General features: G+C 42.0%; 1 protein-coding gene across 11 annotated transcripts in view; it reads right to left on the reverse strand.

The window, feature by feature from the left end:
• Positions 1-18,621, reverse strand: part of MSRB3 (methionine sulfoxide reductase B3) — a 144,524-nt gene that overhangs the window by 101,100 nt on the left and 24,803 nt on the right. For 4 of the 11 annotated variants that reach the window (XR_014713804.1, XM_084645057.1, XM_084645060.1 and 1 more), the window contains exon 2: positions 3,965-4,091. Coding sequence is in view for 10 of the 11 variants with exons in the window: in XM_084645057.1 (XP_084501183.1) it covers positions 3,965-4,091 (127 nt within the window). In the remaining variant the exon portion in view is untranslated. Of the gene's footprint in view, positions 1-3,964; positions 4,092-4,669; positions 4,978-5,397; positions 5,542-14,760; positions 14,895-17,739; positions 17,758-18,621 lie in introns of those variants that run through there. The other 7 variants (XM_084645062.1, XM_084645064.1, XM_084645065.1 and 4 more) reach the window with 6 other exon arrangements.

The following is an 18,621-nucleotide window of genomic DNA, read 5'->3' on the forward strand; positions in this document are numbered from 1 at the left end:
CAAACAGTCCAATTTTGATTATCTATTCAGTATATTTTACTTATATTTCCAATTAATCTTCAAGTAATTGAGATTTAATAAAAGGTGTTATGAAAAAACATACTACATATATTTAATAAAAGAGACTTACACCATATGCCCAGCACCCTTTTCATACAGATGTATTGTAATACAACAACCGTATCCTAGAAAAGTGTGGTTTGCCAGTACTATTTTAATCATTCTAGTAATTAAACACTGCACAACAACTGAATTATAATTTAAGTCTTTATTATTTCATACACCTATGCAAAAATGTGCACATAAGCATACCCAAGCTCTCTAGAATTTTGTATCATTAGTTTTACTTAATTTTTACAAATACTGTAATCTTTCCTGATCTACAGCAGCAGAAAACCAGATTTCTATCTCATGCAAAAAAATGTGATGCAAGCAGCACAACATTCAAAGTGTTAAAAAAAAAAAAAAGAAAGGACACTTTTTAAAAGGAATGAGAGCCCATAATAATTCAAAGACACAGCAAAGCAAAGTAAGATTTTTCTTTATAACTTGGTGCTCTGCTACAGAAAACATATGTATATGGAATATGCATCATTACTGCTTGGACCCGTGACTTGCTGGTATGCATTAAAGTAGCCAAAGGAAAATTTGTTCTTATCTTAAAAGATTTCAAACCAGATCTATTTCCTTATTAACCCAATCTTGAGAGATGCTGACCATCTCCTACATTTCACTGGACGTGGAGTGCACCGGATCAAGGCCAAACAGTGTCAGTTTATTTTAAATCATGTGAAAGTATAATGGAATTGCAACTGTTACTGGAAATGAGGAAACCTCTAACATTATATGAATGAAGTTTGTGTATAAGCCCAAACTTGGGTGGTTTTTCATAATGCTCATGCTTTTCTTATGATAGTTTACACACACTTTAAACTAAATTCTCAGATTGTACTTATATATGAATGATTTCTAAAGTGGAAACTTTTCATTCTGTTCTATTTATGCAAAAGAATATATGATTAGTGCCATCTACTGGAAGTTTGGAGCACTGGGGTACATTTTAGCTATTTGTTCCCTGTTCACTATAAATCAGATTTAATCCTATTATTTTGTATAGTTAGAAGAATGCATTTATACCTCAGGCATTAATATGTGGATATTAAAAATGCAAACAAACCTTCCATCAAATTAACAATAATAATAATAGTGATATGAAAGGTATACAGTTCATAACATAACTCAGTGTGTATCCATAAACTTCAGAATGGTCAGAAGACAAGACAAAAGTTACAATGTACTGAAGATTTTTGGATCGGGAAGAATTACTCAAAATAAAAAGCAGATGTTCTAAAAATTAATGCATGTACTATTCTGAAATTAAATTGAATGTATTTGTTTTGAAAAGCAAAAAAGATTTCATTTGGTCCTAATCTATAAATGACAGTATATATGAACTCCATTTTATAGCACAAGCAAAGGTTAGGGGCAGTATATAGATTACATATTTGGATTGAAGCACTTATTCATAAAAGGCAACAGCTGATTTTGGGTATCATCCAGAAAATTAAAATGGGTATAAAAATTACATTATTGTGCCCAATCCAGCAAATATTATAAGTGTGGAACTTTATTGATGTGAGTAATCCCAGTTTACCAACTACAAGATAGTTTAACAAGGCTAGAGCCTTGGTTTTATGCCTCATTTGAAAGATGGAACCTTTGTCAGCACACCGCTCCCTAAAATTATTTGGTGGCATTGGTTCATTAAGTGATGCATGTGAAATTATGCCTCCTAAACCACTTCTTGTACCACCTGGATTTTCTTTGAAAATTTCTATCCAACTAAAAGTAGATCTAATCCTGCTTACCTTGAGACTTGATGTGGTCACAGCACAAAGTAATAGAGTCTTACATTATACATTTTGTACAGAATATGATTGGGGGGAGCACAAGAAAATAATTTTCATAAAATGCTTGTAATTCTAAAGAAAACAGGGCACTTCTCTGTCTTTGAAGGTAAACTCAACATCCAGTTGGACTGTTGCATTTATGCAAATATTACTTCTAGGACTTACTCTTGCATTTATATGATGCACCCTTCACCATTTACTTCTGTTCCCCACCTCTACTACACATACACAAATTGAAGACAAAATTAGCCAACATTAATTTATAAAAGTGTCTAGGAAATTTAGTTTCCTCTTAGAACACATGAAATATGCAGTTATACTTTATTCTGCTATCAGTGGATGAATTTTGTTTTATAATATACATCTATAAAGTAGTCACTGTAACTGATCTGTTAAAGTTTGGGTAGCTATGGATCATACAAACAGAAATAATTGCAAAGATATAAAAGTTATAATAAAACATGTGGATATTGGATTATGCCAGTGACGCAGGTGACAAAATGGTTAATGTAATGATTTATGAGCAAGTATGCACCAGAAATACTTCTGTCAGATTCTGTTCCTAACAGACCAGCTTTGAGATCTGCTTGGGATCTGCTTGTTAGAATAGGCACAAAATGAACAGGAAAGCTGTAAATGCCTCATTTTAAGGTCTCACTAGTGTGAGCTCACATCAAAAGTGCACAAAAAGTTAGGAAATTTGCTTGTCCTCTGTTTTTAGGATTTGAAGCTTGAGTCAGCAGCACATATAATTGGAAGCAAAGATCAGGCTAACACAATGGGGTCTATTGTCTCCTTATCAAGATGGACTGTAACTCCTGTTTAGGTTAATGGGAGTTATGGAAAGGAAAATAGACTCCTATGCCACAAAACTGGGGCTCAGTTTTGATAGTTCAAATAAAACAGCTCTAGAAAAATCAATTAAGCTTAACTGTTGTGTCTGATCACCGAAGGCATTTATGACACTTCTTTCATATGCAATATGCTGCTCTGAAATTATATTAGCAAACAGCAATGATGCTTTGGTTGTTGTATTTTGTGCCTATATTCAGTGGCGATGGGTGCATAACAAATGCCCAGATTGGAAGGTTACTTGGGGTTTCAATCAGTGATTATTTACAGCTGCATCTTAGTTTTTATTTTGACTTTTTAAAAAAATAATTCCAGATAGCCTTTGAACTCTAAAAATTAACCCACTAAAGTTGTCATTTCCTGTCAAATAGTCAGATTTGGTATCTTATAAAGATATTACATATGTTACTGTTTAAATGCAGATATTAAACATTTAGACAAAGGTCTTGCAGTCAGATTCACATGGATGGGCCCTCATGCCCCAACAGCTGCCTTTGCAAATCCCAATTCAGGAGCGGGGCATTACACATGAAGTGTAGTTATTCCTCTTTAAATTTTTTTTAAAAGGTGGATGTTTTTTCTAAAAAAAAGCAGCTGTGATGGAGCATTTTGGTTTGTTTGAACTATTGTAACACAACGAAAGTACACATTGTGAGGGAAAGAAAATTACATTACAGCTCACATCACTTTCTGCATGAACCTTTCTGTGCACGATTATTAAAAGTAAATTTACAATAAAAATTTCACACACACAAAGGAATAAATGGTGAAAAAGATTTCAATGCACTTGAACAGTATTTGTAAAACATTTTCCTAAGAGACTTATTAAATTACAATATTTCATATATTAAATGCTGCTAAGCAATTTCTTATTAAAACCGTGTGTAATATGTAATACAACTGTGATTTTCAAGTTAACTGTATAGTCTGTGTCAGGGGACAGGAAGATGCTATCAAATTTGAGATATGGTAATATACTGGGCAAGGAAGCTGGACAATGTTTCCAAAGCATTCTAAAATCTGGGCTATGAACACACTAAAAGCAAAGCAGTGATTTATTACAAACTTCCGGCTTCAACAGAGAACTCTAATAAATTGCAACTAAATTTAGTAAACCATAGTGTATCATTTCCTGCAGCAGAGACACCCATTCCTAAAAGGGCCCTCAATATGCATGACACAACAAGCAGCACCCATTCAACCTGAGGGAAGCCCACAGGCTCGCAGGGCCACTGGCTGGCTCTTTGTCACCAAATGCAGCAGGTTGAATGCAGACATCACTGTGATATCCTCACCAACAAAACCAGAGGCAAAGAACAGGGGCAAGAGCTGAGTAGGGAAAAAAAAAAAGATGAAAACATCAAAAATGTTAGATACATTCATAGCAAACCTGATGGGTTATGATTCTATCTGAAAAGAAAACATAGGACTACGGAATTCTGAATGCACATTTATTAGTTCGTTTAGCCCCTTTTTGCCTTCTTCTGTAAGCTTATTTGTTAATTAGAATACATAGCATACAATGCTGCAAGTCTTTGTTAGTTACCAGGCGGGGGGGGAATCTTAATGTCGTGCAATGCAGGGCAACCCAAATTTGCAATTAAAAATTTACTAAAAACACATGTCTACGTGGTGAATGTTGGTAACCAACCATTATGAAAACCTGTTCAGTTGGCTGGCTGGTTAAACAAAGCCAAACTTTATTTTAACAAATAAATTTTCCAGTTACCAGAAAAAATAATGGGACAATCATTTCTTTAAATAAAGATCATTTAGATCTTAAATTCTCCAAGGGATACATTCAAGCAATTTTCCAGCTGGCACCAATACAGAAGAGAGGGATATGGCAGTGGGGATTTTTTAGTTAGTAAGATGCAACATGTGACTATGGTGATTGTTTTGTTTACCTCACAATAGGAAGGATGAAATGCAGCTGCCTCATAGGATAGTCATTCATAGCTGCAGTCTGCTTCAGAAGATTACTGCAGTAACTGGCACCTGGGATTCAAACCCACCCTCACTGAAGTCAATAGTGAAATTCTCGTTGATTTCAGTGGGAGCAGGATTAGGCCCCTCATGGTTAATGATTTGAACACCAATGCACCACTCTCAACCTCTTCCAAGACACGTTTTTTAAAAATGGTTACAGAATGGAAATGCCCAGAAATGTATTCAGGAATGATTTTCTCTTGTACATTTCCTGAACCAGAAGAGAAGTCTGTGCATGATCTCTTCTGACCCCTGAAGAACAAACACATAATAAACAGTAATATATATTATCACATCACTCTGGAGTATATCTGACAGAAATCTGCTTGCATTAACATGCCTGAACTCTGACTTCTCCAAACTAAACTCACTACAAAACCAAAACATTTTTATGTTACTAAATGGAGACAAAAGAGAGAAGGAAGGTAAGTGCCACACCACGAACAGCTCGAAAGAACCATTAAACATAAATAAACATGTCATTTTCACGAGTGACTGCAGAACTGGTTAAAAAAATCCTCCAGAGCAGACTACTGACTAATAAAAGATCAAAGATCTATACATAATAAGCACTACGAATAAAAATGTATTTTTTTCTAGTGACCTTCACTGTGAGAAGTAAAGTGTGCAGTGAAAATGTAATTACCTAGCAAAGCTGCAGTCTTATTGTGCTCCCGCAACTGATCATAAAACGTCTTCCTATTCTGTTTCATCAACTGCAGTACCAGGCAGCCTGTGCGCCTACCAATCGCAGCCATCTGGCTTGTGTCAAAGCCTGTGAGTCAGGCAGCTACAGTGCAACAGGAAGAAAGGCAGTGATGTCACTCTGCAGGTCAGGCAAAGAACAAAGATGTATTCTACAATTAAAAAGCTGGGTGCCCCAAGAGTAGGGGGTCTCCAACATGCTCTTACTGGATGACTTATAGTTAATACTGTTTTTACTATTATCTAAATAGGAGAGCACCATCTAGTGGTTATTGTGGCAAAAAGATCTTTAAGGAAAAAAAATCATTCAGTTAGCAAAGATATAGCTGTGTTGCTAAGGTTAGTTAATGGACTCTGAAAGTGTTAAAAAGAACTTCATACAGCAAGATGGACAAAGGGTATGGCTTGCTTTCCATCAATGATCTTATGCCCCTATACAGCAATTGTATCTATTACATGGCACAGTCACACAAGCAAGGTGAAATGTTTAATATCTGCCAAGTTTTAGCACTAAGGCTGAAATACTTCCTTTGACTCATGAGTGAATTTGGAAGTAGGAGGGAGGGAGTGAAAAGGAGAACAGCATCTCTGTATGATTTCAAGTGTAAACAAACAGGATTTTGTTACTTCTCTGAGAGACCACATGTCTTCCCAGGCCACATCACCACAGATGTGGTCAGTGGCGACCCAAGAGCTGGAGCTCCCATTGGTATAAAGGGGGCTGTTGGCAGAGCGTTCTCCATTTAATCACTGATCGGTCTCTTGTTAGAATAATTCATACTGAAAATGTACATCAGTTTAACAGATGCAATCCTTAGGGCGATAAGATACCACTGATTTGCATGCAAAATTTGTCAATGAAGTCAACTGGCTTCTGTAAAAACTGATTACAAAACTAAAAGGCGATGTTATGCAAACTCCTCAGGGCAGAGACTGTGTCCGCCTGCGTGGATGTGGACAGCATCTAGCCAACTGTGGGTGCTACCGCAATACAAGCTGTAATTCAAAGAGTAAGACTCGTATCTAGTTCCTAATATCTGCATTTACATCATTCAAATCCCAGTCCTGCGCTCATTTCTCAGTCAAAACTGCCACTACCTTTAATGGGAACTTTGTTTCCTGTAGATATTATTTTAGGTAGGCTTGGCTCATAAGAAATTCACAAAATAGTACTCCTAGTTTATTAAAAGTAATCTGCTGAGAAAACTCTCAGTTATTTTGGAGACCTTAGTGTCAGACATCAGTTTCTGTAGGCCAAGATGTGATAGCCCATACCAGAAGCTGCCCATATCATGTCTGATATGTAGTTTACCAGAGATTTTCCATTGCAGCCAGTTAGAAATACAATATTCCCGAACATTGTTGCACTGAGAAATAGAAGATAGAAAAATAAAAATACTTAATTTCACACTTTCTAAAAGATCATCGCCATTTGTGTTTTTTTCACACTTTTTATCCTCTGTTCACTATTCTTTACATAGATACCTTCCATTGGATGACAGAGGAGCTGGCACATCTGTTTGCGAGGGGAAAGGAGGGAGAAAAGTTAGTCTCCTCTCTTTATACTTTCCTCATGGTTCATTTTTCCTGTTGTTCCTTCCCTCTGCTTGTTTCATAGATTTGTTTCTTAACAACCTGAGGCTGTTTGCCGCTGCAGCACAAGCTAGGTTTTCCTCTTTTGTTACAAGTAAACAGGACTGCAACTCCCCAAAGTGTAAACTGCTGAAAAACTCTTTAAAAACCCCAAAGATTTCGAACTAGACAGACCCTGATCTCCTGAAAAAGCCAGTGTTCACTAAATTGTTGCTATTGGTCCCAGGTATCTACAAAGGATGTAAGGCTATAATTCTACAAAACCCAATAAAACTGAACTAGCATTCATAAAAAAAACACTGCAGCAGAAGGCTTTCTTCTCTCTTTTGAAGTTTAAGCGCTATTTCTATTACTTGTACTGCAGCAGTTCCTATTAGTTGAAGCCGCACCAGGGCCCCCCTGAGCTAGGTGTTGTGCAGACACACACGAAGCCACAGTCCCTGCCACACAGAATTTACAATGTAAGCTGACAAATGACATGCAAAGGGGGGTGGAGGGAAGAAAGATACAGTCAAGAGAGATAATTTTTAGCATAAGCTAATGCAAGATAAATGTGCCTAAGAAGCTGCTGTACATTCCTGCCCTGTTATTTCCAAGCAAGAGTAAGAGAGTGTGTAGTTTGAAGGGGAACATTGGTCAGTGGTGGATTACCACTGGGCGGACAGGGCCCGTGCCCAGGGGCCCCGGCCAATTGAAGGGCCCTGGAAAAATAGGCACCCCCGTGCCCTGACCTCCTTTCTGTCATGTTTCGGCTCACGGGGAGCAGACGGAGCAGGACTGAACAGCTTTTCCCCTGCACTCTGGATCCTGCCTCAGCAGCTGGACACCGCCTCCTGGGTCCTAGTGTCCACCGGTTGCCTCTACAACCCTGATGCCCGGGGAGGGGGAGAGGGAGCAAAAGAAAGGGGGGGAGGGGGCAGGAGAAAGGGAGAGGAAGGGGGAGGAGGAGGAGAAGGAGATATGGGAATGGGTGGGGTGGGCGGAAGCAGCAGCCCAGCATGTGGCATTCCCTGGGCAGCAGCAGCCCCAAGAGGAAGGCAACCACAGCAGCAACAGAGCAGGGACATCGCTGCAACAGCTAGTGCCGGAGTGGTCTCCAGCAGCAGCTGGGGCTCCCCCGTTATGCCGTCCTGTCCCTCCCACCCCCCACTGGCAGCCCAGGTACTGCTGTAGATGGGAGGAGAGAGGGGACTGGGCAGTGAACCAAGGGGACTGGCTTCAGCGTGACATGTGCATGGGCACACTTTGCCCCCTCAAACATAGCAGTCAAACTACGCTTATGGCCCCGGGGCTGGAGGAGCTCTGGCTCCCTGCTGTGGCCTCAGGGCTGGGGGAGCTCTTACTCTCCGCTGCAGCACGGGGCCATGTCAGAGGGAGTGGGGACAGAGCTTTCTCCCGTCTTGGGGCTACAGAAAGGAGCAAGGTTGCAGAGCCACAATGTGGGGGCGGGCAGAATGGGGCTGACCGTGTGTGGAATGGGGCGGGGCAGCAGGGGAAGGGGCAGAACGGGCAGGGCCGCAGGGGCGGAAAGGGGGGCGGGGCTGCAGACGGAAGGGATGACAATTTGCTCTGGCCCAGGGCCCCATGAAAACTTAATCCACCTCTGATAGTGGTAACGTATCTGGATATCAGTTAAATCTTTGTTTCTACTTTGCCATAGACTTCATAGGTTCAGAATCAGACCTGCAACTTGGATTTCTAAAATAAGTCGTCAGGCCACTATAAGGAACTTAGGAGGAAACCACTGTTCCAGTATCTTCAATGCCAATTACCATTCTTGGGGAGAGATTTTATGCTGTGCCTCTAGAGCAGTGGCTCTCAACCTTTCCAGACTACTGTACCCCTTTCAGAAGTCTGATTTGTCTTGCATAACCCAAGTTTCACCTCACTTAAAAACTACTTACTTACCAAAGCAGACATAAAAATACAAAAAAGTGTCACAGCACACGACTACTGAAAAATTGCGCACATTCTCATTTTGTCTGTATGAAATTTTAGTTTGTATCGACTTCACTAGTGTTTGTTATGTAGCCTGTTGTAAAACTAGACAAATATCTAGATGAGTTGACGTACCCCCTGGAAGACCTCTGCATACCCCCCCCAGGGTATGCGTATCCATGGTTGAGAACCACTTCTCTAAGGGGTGCAGCACAGAATGCTTAGCCCAGGGAGATGGTGAGTAAAATGGTTTTAAGCCACCTTTGCACCCTCCCAGTCTTGGACTGTTCTGGGGACAGAAGAGACCCCTCCAGCATAATACAGGCAGCTCAGGGGGGCCTTTCTAAGTTATAGCAGCCTCCCAGGGCTGCCCGATGGACTGCAGCACTGTGCAGATTCTGCGGTGCTGTGTACAGCTGCACCCCCGACATACCCCTCCTGCCCCAGCTATGCACTCAACAAATCCCTTACACTAAGGCTTCTCTCCCAACTGGAACCAGGGTTTTAGGTAGGGTTGCCAACTTTCTACTCACACAAAACCGAACACCCGTGCCCTGCCCCACCCCTCCTCCGAGGCCACTACCCAGCCCCACCCCCTGCTTACTCCACCCCCCCCTCACTTTCCCCCACCCTCACTCACTCGCTCATTTTCACTGGGCTGGCTCAGGGGGTTGGGGTGCGTGAGGTGGTGAGGGCTCTGGTGTGGGGCTGGGCATGAGGAGCTTGGGGTGCAGGAGGGTGCTCCGGACTTGGACGGAGGGATTTGGAGGATGGGAGGGGGATCAGGGCTGGGGCAGGGGCATGGGAGGGGATCGGGGTGTAGGCTCTGGGCGGCGCTTACCTCAGGCGGCTCCCAGAAGCAGCGGCATGTTCCCCCTCTGGTTCCTACGTGGAGGCAGTGCCAGGCAGCTCTGCGCACTGCCCTGTCCACGGGCGCCACCTCCGGGGTTCCTGGCCAATGGGAGCTGTGGAGCTGGTGCTTGTGGCAGAGGCAGCATGTGGAGCCCCCTGGCTGCTCCTACACCTAGGAGCCGGAATGGGGATATGCCGCTGCTTCCAGGAGCCGCGCGGAGCCACAACAGGCAGGGAGCCTGCCTTAGTCCCGCTGTGCCACCAACTGGATTTTTAACGGCCCGGTCAGCGGTGCTGACCAGTGCCACCAGGGTACCTTTTCAATTGGGGGTTCCAGTCAAAAACCAGGTGCCTATCAACCCTAGTTTTAGGGCCCCTTTGACCTAGTGCAAAGGGGCCAGAGCAGGGGCGTGTATCTCCCTCTTGGTGTTTAAGCAGTCTTTTGTTAGATTGGCTCTCGTCTCCAAACATAGTGCCCATGTTCTATCTTGTTAACCATATAACTACAGTAAATCACAAATTCCACTAGCTCCTGCATTGCCTTACTAAATCATTAGGTGGGATCTGGAAGCCATTTGTTTGTATTATAAACCCAAACAATAGCTTCAGGAAAACCTTACTTTTTGGATTTTGATGCCAAAAGAGGACACTGCAGTGTTGTCAACTCTCACTACTTCAGTATGGTCAATTCCAAATGTTCAAAAATCATGAATCAGGTCCCCAGAACCAGGAGTATGGCTTAAAAATCATGAGAATTGTTTTAAAAAAAAATGCAGGGGGTCTGTTTTAATTTGCCTTCTGGATTTTGAGTCTTTAGGGTACAGCTGCGTCACTTGTTTTACCAGGTGTTAGCTCTGCAACTATGATGGCTGGGAACATATGTTTTTAAAAAATGAGAGCGGAGACTCATATTAGCCTATGGTTCAGAGAGCTGGAGCTATAGGGAAAATATCAAGAATCTCAAGCCTCACAACGAAATCACATGAGTTGTCAATACTATAATTATCTTGTGAGTCCTGCAATGTTAGGTGTTTTCTTGAAAGCCACAGCTAACTGGAATCCTGTGATTACGCAAGTATCTCAACTCTCTTAAAAAAAAAAAAAAATTTCTAGCCCTCACGACTGCAGGCAGTTCCTCTCCTTTCATTTTAAAAACTTTATTCTTTAACTGTACAAAGATTAGATTGTAAATTCTTGGGGAAAGGATTATCTTTTCATTGTGTGTGTACAGTACCTAGCATAATGAAGCCCCCATCCTTGAGTGGGGCTTTATATCATGGCTCCTGGCCTTCCCCTTGGTTCAGTCACCTACTCAGCTACCTATGTATCAAGCCTGTTAAAACTAAGCACCTCATAGTATATGAGTGGACGGGAACCTGGGAGGCAGTGACCATGAGATGGTCGAGTTCAGGATCCTGACACAAGGAAGAAAGGAGAGCAGCAGAATACGGACCCTGGACTTCAGAAAAGCAGACTTTGACTCCCTCAGGGAACTGATGGGCAGGATCCCCTGGGAGAATAACATGAGGGGGAAAGGAGTCCAGGAGAGCTGGCTGCATTTTAAAGAATCCTTATTGAGGTTGCAGGAACAAACCATCCCGATGTGTAGAAAGAATAGTAAATATGGCAGACGACCAGCTTGGCTTAACAGTGAAATCTTTGCTGATCTTAAATACAAAAAAGAAACTGATAAGAAGTGGAAGCTTGGACAAATGACCAAGGAGGAGTATAAAAATATGGCTCAGGCATGCAGGAGTGAAATCAAGAAGGCCAAATCACACTTGGAGTTGCAGCTAGCAAGAGATGTTAAGAGTAACAAGAAGGCCTTCTTCAGGTATGTTAGCAACAAGAAGAAAGCCAAGGAAAGTATGGGCCCCTTACTGAATTAGAGAATGTGGAAAAATGTACTCAATGCTTTTTTTGCCTTTGTCTTCACGAGCAAGGTCAGCTCCCAGACTGCTGCACTGGGCAGCACAGCATGGGGAGGAAGTGACCAGACCTCTGTGGAGAAAGAAGTGGTTCGGGACTATTTAGAAAAGCTGGACAAGCACAAGTCCATGGGATCGGATGCACTGCATCCGAGGGTGCTAAAGGAGTTGGTGGATGTGATTGCAGAGTCATTGGCCATTATCTTTGAAAGCTCATGGCGACCGGGGGAGATCCCGAAAGACTGAAAAAAGGCTAATGGAGTGCCCATCTTTAAAAAGGGGAAGGAGGAAGATCCAGGGAACTATAGGCCAGTCAGCCTCACCTCAGTCTCTGGAAAAACCATGGAGCAGGTCCTCAAGGAATCAATTCTGAAGCACTTCAAGGACAGGAAAGTGATTAGGAACAGTCAGCATGGATTCACCAAGGGCAAGTCATGCCTGACTAATCTAATTGCCTTCTATGATGAGATAACTGGCTCTGTGGATGAGGGAAAAGCAGTGGCTGTGTTATTCCTTGCCTTTAGCAAAGCTTTTGACACGGTCTCCCTCAGTATTCTTGCCAGCAAGTTAAAGTAGTATGGGTCGGATGAATGGACTATAAGGTGGATAGAAAGCTGGCTAGATCGTCGGGCTCAATGGGTAGTGATCAATGGCTCTGGTATCAAGGGAAGTTGGCAGTTGGCATCAAGTGAAGTTCCACAAGGGTCAGTTCTGGGGCCAGTTTTGTTCAATATCTTCATTAATGATCTGGAGAATGGCATGGATTGCAGCCTCAGCAAGTTTGCAGAGGACACTAAACTGGGAGGAGTGGTAGACAAGTTGGACGATAGGGATAGGATACAGAAGAACCCAGACAAATTAGAGGATTGGGCCAAAAGAAATCTGATGAGGTTCAACAAGGACAAATGCAGAGTCTTCCACTTAGGACGGAAGAATCCTATGCACTGCTACAGGCTGGAGACCGAGTGGCTAGGCAGCAGTTCTGGAGAAAAGGACCTAGAGATTAAAGTAGATGAGAAGCTGGATATAAGTCAATAGTGTGTCCTTGTTGCCAAGGAGGCTAATGGCATTTTGGGCTGTATAAGTTGGGGCATTGCCAGCAGATCGAGGGACGTGATCATTCCCCTCTATTTGACATTGGTGAGGTCCATCTGGAGTACTGTGTCCAGTTTTGGGCCCCACACTACAAGAAGGATGTGGAAAAATTGGAAAGAGTCCAGCGGAGGGCAACAAAAATGATTAGGGGGCCGGAACACATGACTTATGCGGAGACGCTGAGGGAACTGGGATTATTTAGTCTGCAGAAGAGAAGAATGAGGGGGGATTTGATAGCTGCTTTCAACTACCTGAAAGGGGGTTCCAAAGAGGATGGATCTAGACTGTTCTCAGTGGTACCAGATGACAGAACAAGGAGTAATGGTCTCAAGTTGCAGTGGGGGAAGCTTAGGTTAGATATTAGGGAAAACTTTTTCACTAGGAGGGTGGTGAAGCACTGGAATGGGTTACCTAGGGAGGTGGTGGAATCTCCTTCCTTAGAGGTTTTTAAGGCCCGGCTTGACAAAGCCCTGGCTGGGATGATTTAGTTGGGGATTGGTCCTGCTTTGAGCAGGGGGTTGCACTAGATGACCTCCAGAGGTCCCTTCCAATCCCGATATTCTATGATTCTGTGAGCTATATGAAGGAAGCAGATCCTCCTACATGTTCCAGTTTTTGCAACCCTCCCTTTACCTTTCCTGCCCTGTGTTCTTTGTCCCCTTTACCCTCTTCCACCATGCCCCAAAGTGGCCTGATTTATGTCCATATTTACAAAAATTAACTGGTATTGTAGAGTATGAATGCGTCAGGGGCCTTCTGAGACACTGCAACAATTCCAGTGGAATAAGAAGGCTGTCATGTGGGAGAAACCCAAATAACTAGAAGCATTAAGCTGGTACACAAATCAATGAGATGAAAGTGTTATGGTAGAAGCTTAACTGAGCTCAGGGAATCACAGAACTTAGAGATGGAAAAGACGTATTTTTGGAATGTCATCCACTCCACCTCACTGCCAATGTATGACTGTTCCTTAGAGGACATTTACTAGTGCTCGGGCATTTCCAATTTTAAATGTCCCACACAATGAGGTTTATACCTCTTTCTTAGGTATCTCAAGCACTGTGGCTTCTATCTATTTCCTAGACTTGGAGTTTGTAGGCTGTTCCCATAAAGTTGAACTTCAAAAGCGTTTTGACAAATTTAAGCCCAACAACTATTTCGAAGAGTTTTTGTTTTGCTTCGATTTCTGCCTTAACAACTCTGTACCAAATGCTCAATGACCTGACTGAGAGTGGTATTTAACGTGTACAATTATTCCAGCCTTCCCTCTCGAATAATTTAAAAAGACTTACTAGCTATAGCACAGTTCTGCCAGCCAGCTCCCAATCACACAAGGGCTTAAGTATGTAGAATTCTGAAATGCCACAACTATCAGAAATTTGGAGGGAACATTGGGAATTGTCTATGAAAATCCAGGTAAGTGGACATTTTTAAGTGCATCACATCAATTTGAATTTTTAAATCATTATTTTTAATTTTGGTATAAAAATGGTACTTTTAGACTAATGTATGTTTCAGCTCTTACTCCTACCATACTTGAGGCATTTGGCACATAATAGTGATGTTACATTTCAAAAACCTTTGAAATTCACCTTTATGAGAGGTCTTAGGCACTAGATTTTCATGTGTTTGTAGAATATATCAATTGATAATGTAAATTGCACATGTTCCAGATTTTCTATTAAAATCCCTGGCAAGAGTTGCTACATGATAGGAGTATGGTATTCCAAATCATTAATAGTTAACAGCATGCACCTATATATCATTTGTAAGGTTGGTGTTCATAAAACCAAGGGTCTACTGTACAATACATTTCAGAAACTTACGTAATCATCTTTACAGTTAAGAAAGTCCTTGAAAATATTAAATACAGGTCAGATTCTAAAACTTTTACTCACATTGAGTAGTTCCTTACTTCTTGTGTAATTCTACTGATTTCAGTGGCTTTGGTAAAGTAAGAAAATATTCACTGTAATCAGAGGTGTCAGACTCCAGTTCTGTGAGGTATCTGTACATTTCCTTTCTAGCTATCAGGATAACAATTCTAGTTTTGATGGAAGTGATTTCTCTGTAAAATAGGAAAATTACTTTACATTTGATTTGAGGAGGTCAGAAAGTGACACAAAATTTGTATTTAATAACTGCATTCAGTTAAAGCTTCTTTCTGGTAACAGCTGTAAGAGATGGGGACTTCATGACCCTTTGCCATCTGATTCTGATATTCTTGTTTGCTAAAGTTGTTCACTTTAATAGCATCTGTCTGCGTATTCCAAAGGTCAGCTTTCTGAATTGTTGGTATGACAAAAGAAATATAAATATATCCCAGGAACAAATAAAAAAAGATGTGGGAAGAGGAAGTTCAAAATAAACTGACTCTCTTGGATTCTAGACCACTAATAAAAATGGAAAATAAAAGCACATTATCATTCCTCTTTTACAACTACTCTTATGTTTCCTGCCTTCAGGGAGATAGCTACAGCATTGATTCCTCATTATTTTGTTACTTAACATTGGTATTCAGCACCATAGCTAAGACGCTGCACTCCTCTAAAGAGTTTTACAGTCTAAATTGCCAGTTCCCAAACTGTGGACCACATATCACTCGCTAGTGGTTCAAGGAGGCTTAGATAATGTATTAGGCATGGCCAAACCACAGCTCGTGAGCCGCATGCGGCTCTTTTACAGTTACATTGCGGCTCATGGAACCCCCCCATGTTCCTTCCCATTCTCCACCAAAAGGGGTTGGGGGGTGGCTGGAGGCTTCTGCCCTGCAATGAAGTGGTGGGGCTAGGGGCTTCTGCCCTGTACTGAGGGAGGTCTCAGGGTTTTAGTCCCATGCCCCAGCAGGCACTGCCCTGCGAGGCAGGTTGTGCATGTCTTGTGGCTCTTGAACTTCTGTAGTTTATTGTATGTGGCTCAGAGGCTCAGTAAATTTGGCCACTCCTGCTACACATGTTGGGCTGGCTTCTCCTCCTTGTTTCAACCTATAGTGAAGGCTCTTGCCTGAAGGCCTGAAAAAAGGATGGAAACAAGAAGCAGGAGCTAACCTAGCTGTCTTTAGTAGAGGCCACAGCTAAAAGAGAAGAAGAAACAGACCACTGCACTCTGCAACCAGACTCAATGTAGGACTGGAACAGTAAGGCACCAGCAACAGAGGGTTATCCAGGGAAGAGGGTGTCGGGTCTACTCACCCTAACCCCAGATGGAGCTCTTAACTGCAACAGCTTGAGTGTGATATGTGATGAGTTCGGGGGCTGGGAGTTTATTTATAAACAGATGCAGGTGATTAATGACAAGCCTTTTTGTTATTAATGACAAGCCTTTTTGTTAATGACAAGCCTTTTGTAAAGTAAATTAAGGATCCTTAGATCAGAGGTTCTCAAACTATGGTCCTGAGCTCCATTCAGGTGGTCCGCAGATAGTTCCCTCTAAGGTGCGCACCTAGATGGCCGCATACAAGAGAATGGGGCCACCCACCTAATTAGTGGAGCCATGCCCGTGCAGGCATGGCTCCCCTAATTAGGTGCCTGGACCCTGGAGAAGACGCACGAGTAAGGTGAGGTGGTGGCCTTGGGGGGGAATAGGAGGTAGGTGGGAGGGGGCAGCGGCCAGAGAAAGAGAAGACTTTCCCCAGCTCCAGGGCTGCGGCTGCTGGGGAGAGACAGCCCTCCTTCCCAGCCTCAGCTCTGTGGCAGGGGAGAGAGAGCACATCTATCGCATTAGAAAGGTAAGACTTACTGATATTAAATATGTGTTGTGTGATTTTATTTGTAGAACAAAAACCGATTATTAAGTTTTTATCCACAGCGCTTTACAATAATTAGCTAACGGTACGAACAACATTTGGAAACATTATTAATTGATCCACCGAGATCCTCAGCAATTTTCAAGTGGTCCACGCAAAAAAAAGTTTGAGAACCACTGCCTTAGATGATCCTGAAAACACTGCCAGGCACTTCAGTTAAAAGATAGGAAACAAAGGGTAGGAATAAAAGATGAAAGTGGAGAGAGGTAAATAGTAGTGTCCATCAGGGGTCTGAGACCAGTCCTATTCAACATATTCATTAATGAACCGGTTCTAAAAGGGCTTCTAAATTTAACAACCGGTTCTAGTGGACCAGTGGGAACCGGCTCCAGCTCACCACTGTGTCCAATGACGTGGGGGAGATGACAGCCAGGTGACTGTTAGCTTATGCCGGAAGAAAATGGACAAGGCAACAAGGAAGTGTATGAAAGGGGAAGAGGAGGAAAATGGAATTCAGTGTAAGTATGATCAGGTGAGCAAGGGAAGAGAAAAATGAGAGTAGCATGTGAGAAGCAGAGATAAAATGAGACAAAAATAGGACACAGTGTGATTAACTTTTTTTCATAAAAGATAAAACCACACTCCTCGCAATCTCACTATCTCAAACATGGGACTGCTGTAGTTTCTGCAGTTATGTTATGCAACTGCAAATGGGAGGGAGGTGGTCAGTGAGAAGAACATGGGGTATCAGTGACCTGTGAGAATCTCTCTAAGAGGTGGTCTGCACTATGAAAGTTTTAGAATAAGGTTATAGGGCTTCTTGGGTAATTATGATGCATATGACACCAGTTCCTAGCCTTTAAGGATCTATTTTAAAAAAAAAAATTAATTCCTTTTAAACAATAAAAAAGTTAGAGGATCATTGTTTGAGGGACGGTGGGAAAAAGTTGAGCTTTGAGGAGGGATTTGAAGTAGGCGAGGGAGGTTTCACAATACTGAGGAACAGAAAACACATTCCAGGTGATGCTGCTGCTGAGGTAGACACCAAAGGAGCGATTGCAGAGTTTGGAGGAGAACCAGTCAAGTATTGAGTCTCAAAAGCCCAGAGAAAGGATCCATGGTTAAGCAGTACCTAGAGTCTCTGAGCCTTGTCAGTGCATGCAATTGCTTCATTTCCAGATGACTATTGCCCGAGAGTTCAACTGGCAAGACTTCTCCAAAATAAAGTAAAATTGGGTCAGTCTGGATTATCCCTCATTCTATTCCCAGTCTTCTCAAGTCTGATGCACTAAAATAGAGCTCTGTTACATTTTTGTTTTCCCGAACTTGGCAGCGTACCAACTTACTGCACATTCCTTTTATGGCAGTAAGTTTATAACTGCAACAGACTTAAATACACCTTTTTTTAAAAGTTACAATCCTTTCAACATCTTGAAAAATATCCCTAATCTTTTCCATTCCAGGACTGGCCTTAATAGTGCAACAGCAAAGATTAGATGGCTTCTGGTGCTCAAAGGACATGATGCAAATATTCTGAAAGCACACTTTTAATTTAATAATTCCTACTGGCTGGCTTGCTAGCCTGCCATTTTGTTCACTGATTAAGGCTGGAATTTCTATCCCGCTCTTCAGAAATGACTTAATATTTTAACTTCTGAGAAAACAGACCAATTCTGAACTTTCACCCCTTGAGTGAAGGTTAAACAAATGTATTATTTATTTTCTGAGACTCTATTGTGGTTCTATCCTAAACTGCAATGACCCATCTTCTTCGTCCTCCATAAGTATATGCTGTTTGTCTAAAAAGTGGTACACGGTATGTATGTGAAATGGTGATGTGCATCGAGTGAAGCATGTTGTATAATAAATCACAATAAAGAATGTTATGTAATTAAATTCTCAAACTTTAACTACCACTCATAAAAATGTTTTTAAATGGCCTGGTTAGAAGACGAGTGAGGCCCCACTCTTGCCCATTGTCCCATTGTGACAAGGACTGCCACATCCTGTGAAG

Source organism: Lepidochelys olivacea, assembly GCF_965140295.1.
Source record: "Lepidochelys olivacea isolate rLepOli2 genome assembly, chromosome: 1".
NCBI lineage: Eukaryota > Metazoa > Chordata > Testudines > Cheloniidae > Lepidochelys > Lepidochelys olivacea.